We start from the raw sequence: 8,554 nt of genomic DNA on the forward strand, positions 1-8,554 counted from the left end.
TAACTCTGATGATCGAAATGTTATTGTTACTTTTTCAGTTTTATATTTAAAAACACCCATCCGTGCTTTTACGGGAACCCCATCTTGTTCTGCCTGTTCCTTTATTCGTAACTCATATGAGTACCTACTAAGTCCTTCAGCTTTCAAAATTCTCAATTGCATTATAATAATTGGTGTCATAGTTTTCACATCAGAACACATGATTACGGTGGTACTGACCAGAGCCGTCTCACAGCACCTCTACTTATTAATTAAAATTTTGACCATATAAATTGAAATCTTTAATAATTCTTTGTCAATTAAAAAAATATTCTGTCTTGATATTTTCATTATCTGTTTTTATGTAGAAAAAAAAACTATAAGGTTTTTGAAGCCATCTAATTGTTTATGAATTAAAAATTCGCGTATCGTATATAATCAATATCTTGCTTAATGATAGTATAACCAAAAAGTGATGATAATATAAAAAAATGTCAAACATTTGGCCTTTTTGTTATGATGTCATATCGGAAACTTTGTTAAAAACTGGTCGAATAAAAATCTAGTTTGGCAGCTCATTCAAGTCGGTCTGTCCTTCGATTTGCTTACAAATATTCTTTTTAGAGATTCGTCAGGTTATGAGGCGTCGCGTGGTCCTGATTTAAGTAGTTGTTTATTTTTCAGCTCAATTTCGCTCATCCATAATCAATATAGCGGAAATTTCATTAAACTTATCCGTTTATTTCTCTTGTTCTAAGTTATTTTTGTGGATAATTTGATTTTAATTATAGTCATTGGGCTAGCAACTGCAGTTATGTATTACCCTCATACAATAATATTTTAAATGCAAAAGCTTGTTCGTCTTGCCTGTATTAAAAGAGCAGTGGACTGTAATGACATTTTAGCAAGCAGTTTTTGCGCTACGCAGTCACTAAGGCTTTTAATCTCGAAAAAATAAAATGTTTCATGAATCACAAGCTACTCAAAAAAAATTAATTTCTAAATTAAAAGCCCAATACTGAACTATGTACAATTACGACAGTTAGAGTTAAAACAGTTATAAGTGGTACAAGCGGTAAGTAGCATCTTGATTGTGCCTATGGTATTGTTGATGTCCATAGGCGACGGTAACTAATTACCACCAGTTTGAATTGAAGACAGAACGTTACCTTTTCAAGGCAGTTTTAAATATAAAAAAAGGTATAGAAAATTACAAAAAATTGCTATTTAGTCGAATCTACAACGATAACATGATACATGACACATCGTAAAAGTTCATGGCCATTGATTAAAAGATAAATTTCATTTTAACATTTATCAGTTTCGGTATTTCAAAGTATCTTCTAAAAATATTTGTCTAATAAAATCTATGCAATAAATAATAGGTAGCGTCGTTTATACATCATTTTTAAAAGTTCGTGCATATAAGTTACTCACTAGAGTTTTGGTTAGACATCTAATCAATGTTCTGTGAACATGTGACATATGCATGGCAACAGTTTGAGTGTACAGTTAATAAAAAAGATGTGTGGTGTCGTGGGCCACTGGATAGGAACGAAGTTCCTTATTATAAAAATATTAATTTTAAGTTCTATTCGAGGTATAAAGAAAATAATGATTCGGGTATAAATTTTTTATTATGATTTTTATTGATAATAAAAAACTACTTTACAAAGTTATCAACTTTAGTTTATTCACAATGATTTAAAAAATATATAATATAATAAAAATATGTTATTTTTTGTACGTTATTACAAAGTTAAGTCGTACACTGTGTGCATTACTAATAAAAATCTTACGTTACGGACGTTTTTTCCCGGTTAGGGTACCCCTCCGCATTGTCCCAAAAGAACTTCGTTCCAAAAACCCAACACCAGTTCTAGTTCTAGCTAGGAATCTTTGAACAATATCTTGGACACTGTTGGATTGATGCGGTAGAGGTAGACCTGTGAAAATTGCAATTTATCGACTGGCGAGAAAAAACTGTACCACGGGCAGCTACATTCTTCAGTGTCAGAGGTTAAGCCCATGCTCGTGTAGCTTTAGCGGCGAAGTAGTTTTTCAACGATGTCAGAGAAAACACAAATGTTGAAAACCTCTTTAATTTTAATTATAGAATTGCCCTGAGGTGCTATGTACGCCAGCATGAGTAGCTAGCTTTATTCTGCTTATTACTGTAGCAAAGCAGTCATTCTTCACGGTTTCAAAGGTGAGACATTCGTTAATACAATTGAAATTTCGACCTCACAACTTAGGCGGATACCGACATTCACATTATAGTGAATTTTGGTAGCTTCTTAACCAGGTGGGCCATGAGCTCGTTCAGCCAGCTATGAACAAAAAATTGTAGAGATGTCACATATGAGACAAGAACAACTACACCCCAAATAACTAATATCTTTTAAATTATTCTTTAAAACAGTTAGACACTTACAATAACAACGGCTTTTGGTTAATGCCAACGGAAATTCCATATTCAAAGTTATGAGCCCGCGAACTATTCTCATGATCAAATTCGTGTTTGTTATAGCGTCTAATGAATATTGATCATTTATACCTAGTTGGCGTATTATCCCTGAGTTATAATGTACATAAGTTAAGGTAGGTGGGGCGATCACATACCTTGTGTCCCTTTACGGACGACATCTTCTTAACTACATTTACATTTTAACAGATGAGTTTGAATGTCTGTATATTGGAATAAAGGGTATGCAAAATTAATGACATAAGAAGTTGGTATACCTACGTAACAAATTTTTTGTATCTACATACATTTTTTTGGGTACCAATAAAAAAGAAAAATAAAAAAAAGTCACCAATAAACCAACCATGTTGGGTCTCAAGTATTGATTGGACAGAATATGGTTGAACGAAACTTAGTTTTTTAGCCTAGGATTTTTTAACTTGGGATTAATTGCCCTAAGAAACTATACGAGTTTTATTTATACTCGTATAGTTTCTTAGGACGAAATTAAATGGAATTAAATAGATTGCGTATAATGTTTGCTAACAGAACATACTATAAAATCTATATTTCTACAATTTCATCGCGTAGCTTCTAACAGTTTAGATAAAATTAGGGACTTCCGTATTGATGCTGTCCACTTGATGGATTTTTGGTTCTTTCGAGCAGGAAACAATTCAATTACTAAGAGTCTGTACATGTAAGGTAGCGATCTTTTTCATTATTCCTAAACATTTGTGTTGGATATTTTTAATTTACTCTAAAATAATAACATTTTAACAATAATGAAAACACGTTGAGAGGAGTCACGAAATTATATAGTCAAGTTGTAATATTCACGGAGATTTAAACGACCTATAAAAGTCAAAGGCAGGAGCAGACCGGATATCATAGTAGTCACGGAGTGAGCCAGTAATACGGTGTGATTCGGATCATTAATTATACAGGTAGGCTTAAAGAATTTTTTATATATTAATATTTTTTAAATAATGTGCTGTAATCTGAAATTGAATAAGAGTCCATCAATTTTTTTTATGTTGTATAAAAATAATCTTGAAATATAATATGATTAATATTGAAATATTAATTATAAATTATAATATTAATTACAAATAATTAAATTTAATATAATTTTGTGGTAGTAATAAACTATAGAATTAAGTTCTTATTGAAGTTTTGCGAGCTATTTACGATTTAAAAATCTTTTTGGTTTCTCGAGCCTATATTTGCAAATTCGCATTGCAGTGAGCATCATAAAATTAAAGCTTTAATAGAGGTTTCAATCTCATTACTTTAATTGCAGTTAAATTCAACTAAACTCAAATCGTATATATTACAAAAATATAATTCAGGATTTTGCAATTTGCTATTGTTTTTGTCATAATTTTAGGCACTATGAAGGTGTATGGGCTTATTCTGTGTGTGCTGGTGGCGTATGCCATGGGGCTCGCAGTGGAGCCTGTGTCAAGGTCTGACTCTCCGTCGACAAGTGAACTGGCTGAAGTCAATCCCGCTGATAGACAAAAACGTAGTTTACTCCTTGGTAAGAATAAGCAATAGTCATTGACCATTATTTTTTAATTTTTCTTTATTACAAAAACTATTTCGGGAAATAATAGGCTAGCTGACTACCGAAAATGATTTTTCAATGAAAAACAATATTTTATTACCGATATATTTAATGAAATATGTTTCCTTTTACGTTTTTTGTTCTCAAATGGTGTCATGATCAGTTTTATTTAAACAACACCCTCTAGCCCACATTTTTAAAATATTCTGTGTCCGACTTAAATTTTGTTATGAGTTTATTGATAACCTCAAAACACTTTTTTATTTTCAACTGCAAGCATGTCGTTAGTCATGACTTGAACACCTTTTATATCTATTTTATTGCTTAGATGTTTGGATGAGCTCACGGCCCACCTGGTGTTAAGTGGTCACTGGAAACTATAGACATCTACAACGTAAATGCCGCCACTCGCCTCGAAACATGTGTTCTTAGGTCTCCGTTTTTACAGTACAACGGCTGCCCCACCCTTCAAACCGAAACGAATTACTGCTTCACGGCAGAAATAGTCAGGGTGGTGGTACCTTCCCGTGCAGATTCACAAGACATCCTACCATCAGTACACTTTTAACATTTAACGTAATTATTATTATTTTCTCTAAGCACCTCCATACGTCAGCAATGTTCTCGAACGTTTTCTACGATGCAGGAATAGCCGAACCCGTAGAGATCGGATTATCTTACCTGTTCCTTTGCCAAATGAGTCATCGTCACTCTTCCAGTATAATTGAGATTTCGACACGACCCGAAGTGTGAGTGGACCATAAGCTCATTTACGTACCTACGCCAAAAAGCAACGATTGCAAATGTTTTTGTTTTACAACCCCAATAACCGTTAACCAATCATTTTATATTTTTTTCTAATCTTTAAAATTGCTTGATCACCATTTAAATACAACTGCGCAACTGCATCGATGCAATAGAACCAATGTCCAATATCCATAAACTATTTTCCGAGAACTCAGATTAAATATATAAAGAAAAAATTAATTCAATTTGGCCTTTAGAAATTTGTAAGATTTGATGCCCTTGTCCTCATCGTATCGTGGAGTCCCATAATACTGAGAGAGTATGTTCAAATCTACAAGTAACAATTTCACAATCCTTTCTAGTTTGAATTAACCTTGAACTGTGCAACAGACCAGAAGTCCAAGAAAAAAATTAAGTACGTACTTAAGAGGATGAAATGACTCGTATATCCACTTGACTATTTTAGTTGTGAGCAATTCATGCCCGGTTACGATTTGCGTCTATTATTAAATATTTCTGTATTATGTAATTTCTCTACTGAACCCAAATATTTGAGAATGTTCAGTAACGTATTTTATTTTTATTTTAAATAGCGATTCCCCCTCGTTTATTGAATTTTCTTTTATATAAATCTGATCCTGAGCTAGTGCCTTGAAAATTCGTATTAAGGATATAACCGTCAACGTAATCGCCCGCGCACTTTTCCCATTCGCCCGCCGCCGGACCGCACCATAATATCGCGCACTATATGTTTTAGGGTTGCTTATAGTCATAACTGTTGAAATATTTGTCCAAATGATGTAATTTAAAAGAAATAGTTTATCTACTTTAAATACCAGATGCGATAAAAGAAACATATTTATTTTGATATAAGGATCAATTTGTGACTACCAAATGAGCGTTAGAAATAAATTATCAAATTTTATTGCATTTATGGTTCACTATTTTGGCGATAATGACTTACACATAAAATATAAATATATGCTGCCGCGGGTTTTTTTTGTAGGTAGACTATTTAGGATAAACATTTTCATCATATATTTTATACATACGTTTAACTCCAATGGTTTTTGCGGCGCACGCCAGAATAGCTCGCAGATGGCAAATTTTTATACTAGACTAGATTACTATTTAGATTATTATTACCATTATATTTTGGGTAATTCACACTATACCTTTATAAATTATAGTCTATGTGTTATTTTGATGTATAAACTGTATTATTAATAATATAAAGTTTCATCAAAATTCATTCGGTAGTTTGCAATTGAAAGAGTAACAAACCTACATCCATACATTCATACAAACTTTCGCGTAGTATTAGTAGTAAAAGCAGTATGTATTAGTAGCAATATCGTTTTAGCTTTAAATATCGCTATAATAGACGAATAGGTAGGTTTAATCTTACGTAATTAATTGTCATCCGCCAAATATTCTCTATCGAGTTGGATTAGTACAAACCAAAGGTATTTGAGGTACTTGATTAGTATTGAAGACGCTCTGGAATGTTCTAAGTGCTAATTACTGACGTATTGTATACTCAAGCAAGTAAAATGAAAATCGTAAGACTTCCGTTGGTTTGTAAGTAATGTGTACGAGAGATATAAACGTTTTGATAATGAGATTCTTTTAGGACATGGTGGTAAGGCGTCTTTCGAGTCTGTACGGGTATGTACCACCACCCTGCCTATTTGTGGGGTGAAGCAGTAATGCGTTTCGGTTTGAAGGGTGGGGCAGCCGTTGTAACTATAATAAGACCTCAGAACTTATATCTCAAGGTGTGTGGCGCATTTACGTTGTAGATGTCTATGGGCTCCAGTAACCACTTAACACCAGGTGAGCTCGTGCACCCATCTAAGCAATAAAAAATATCCATTGCGTTAATGATCTGGAATTACATAAGTCACGTGTGACTAACTCGTTTTTATAAGCCGACGTTTATTAAAGTTAGTGTGTGCATGAGCGTACATATCAATTAAAAAGAATTTCATTTAAAATCGATTCCTTAAACTGTTAATTAGATTTTTAATCATAAACTGAATCAGAAAAAGATTTTATTAGTTTTATTAATACGTAACTGCAGAAAATATAATTAGAAAGATGAAAAATCGTTAAATTTCTAAAAGCGATAAATAAGAAAAACGGAGTAAGTAAAGAAATTAAAGCTAGCCATAAAAATCTGTACGGAAGACCGGCGCGCGTTGAGGCGCTGTACTCGTAAATGCAAATCTGTTAGGCAATTTATTTTTATGAAAAATTACCTTGTTTATTCTGGATATAAATCTTTATACAGCCTAATGCGCACAAAATAACCATGTTATTTGAGGATCAGTTGTGAGTTCAGTTTAACAAATTCGCCTATAAATTATTGTATGTGGTTGAGAAATTCGGTACAATAGCGTGGTGATTGATTTAAATTTATTGCGCTTATTGAATTAGATTTATTATGGAAAATACATCTTTATGCAATATCAGGTGCTGGTGCTCTTGGTGCGGGAGCTCTTGGTGTTGGTGTACTAGGAGGTGGCGTTCTAGGCGCTGGAGTCATTGGTGCCAAGGCTGGTTTTATTGGTGGTGCTCTCGCCGGAAAAGCGTTCCACGGCAGAAGCTACGGCGGCTGGGGTGGTCATGGATATGGCGGCTATGGAGGATACCGTGGATACGGAGGATACGGCGGATATGGCGGGTACGGCGGATATGGTGGATACGGTGGATATGGTGGATATGGAGGACACAGCAGTTACTATCCCCGTCACTATGGTGGTTACAGCAGCTATGGCTCTTACCACGGGTAACATTTCCTTTAATTTAATTAATTGTATTGTTTTTTATCTGAGATGTTTCGTAACTTTTTTTTTCCGGATAAGGAACACCACTTGTTTTCATTTAATAAGATTTAATTTGATTGACCTTGAATGCGTGTATCTAAAACTTTTGCGACGAGAATTTCTAAATGCTGACAAAAGTAGGAGCTCTATTTTTTTAACTTTGCAGTTTAATGTGTTTTTGTTTGTTCCAGCTCCGAGTACTATCCGGGATCCTACTACAACTCATGGTGGTGAATTGAATCAAAAACAATGACCGCGGCTCTTTTAGAACGAATTATTTTAAGTATTCAGTTGCCCGTTGAAAATTCTTTTGTTGAGACCTGATAGCTAGGAGAAATAAAACATCAAACATTAATTTGTTTATAATTTCATGGCGACTGCTTATTGACGTTAAGTCGTCCATCCTATTTCTGCTGCAAGGGGTTCCATTTCAACAATGAGCCAGTTCTAATACAATAAAATTATTGTAATACAATAAAATTATTGTGTTAGACCTCCCGCTGCCTGCTTAGCGGTAGGCAGCGGCTTGGCTCTGCCCCTGGCATTGCTGAAGTCCATAGGCGACGGTAACCACTCACCATCAGGTGGGCCATATGCTTATCTGCCGACAAGGGCAATAAAAAAAAAATTAGAATTTTAACTTTCACGTCAAGTTATGCGGCGAAATTTGCGTTATTGTGTCGTCTGGTTCTTGTGGTTAAATATCGCGTTGAAGCATGCGCCATTCTGTTCTTGTAAAGTAAAAGAACAAATGGAAATTAATATTTGCTGCTGCGTACACTTAAATATAGTTTTTGTACCTTTGTATTATTATAGGAGAAACATTTGTACGGTATAAGACGACAGTTGTTCGTGACGTCAACTTTTTTTTTTTTTTTTATGATTGAAGTATTACTGGTGGCCCGGGGGCCTTTCCAGTTTCACCAGGACAGGTGGGCGAGCAAAGGCTCAGCCAGGAGGGTGGGA

At 34.2% G+C, this 8,554-nt stretch overlaps 1 protein-coding gene across 1 annotated transcript; it reads left to right on the plus strand.

The window, feature by feature from the left end:
• Positions 1-3,325: 3,325 nt before the first annotated feature.
• On the plus strand, positions 3,326-7,932 carry LOC114249050 (uncharacterized). The gene is made up of 4 exons (XM_028182518.2): positions 3,326-3,390; positions 3,834-3,986; positions 7,236-7,551; positions 7,780-7,932. Exons 2-4 carry the CDS (start codon positions 3,839-3,841, stop codon positions 7,820-7,822), a joined length of 507 nt encoding a protein of 168 aa, XP_028038319.2. The 5' UTR covers positions 3,326-3,390; positions 3,834-3,838; the 3' UTR covers positions 7,823-7,932.
• The last annotated feature ends 622 nt before the right edge of the window (positions 7,933-8,554 follow it).

This window comes from Bombyx mandarina, chromosome 05, assembly GCF_030267445.1.
Source record: "Bombyx mandarina strain Sakado chromosome 05, ASM3026744v2".
In the NCBI taxonomy this organism is placed as follows: Eukaryota; Metazoa; Arthropoda; class Insecta; order Lepidoptera; family Bombycidae; genus Bombyx; species Bombyx mandarina.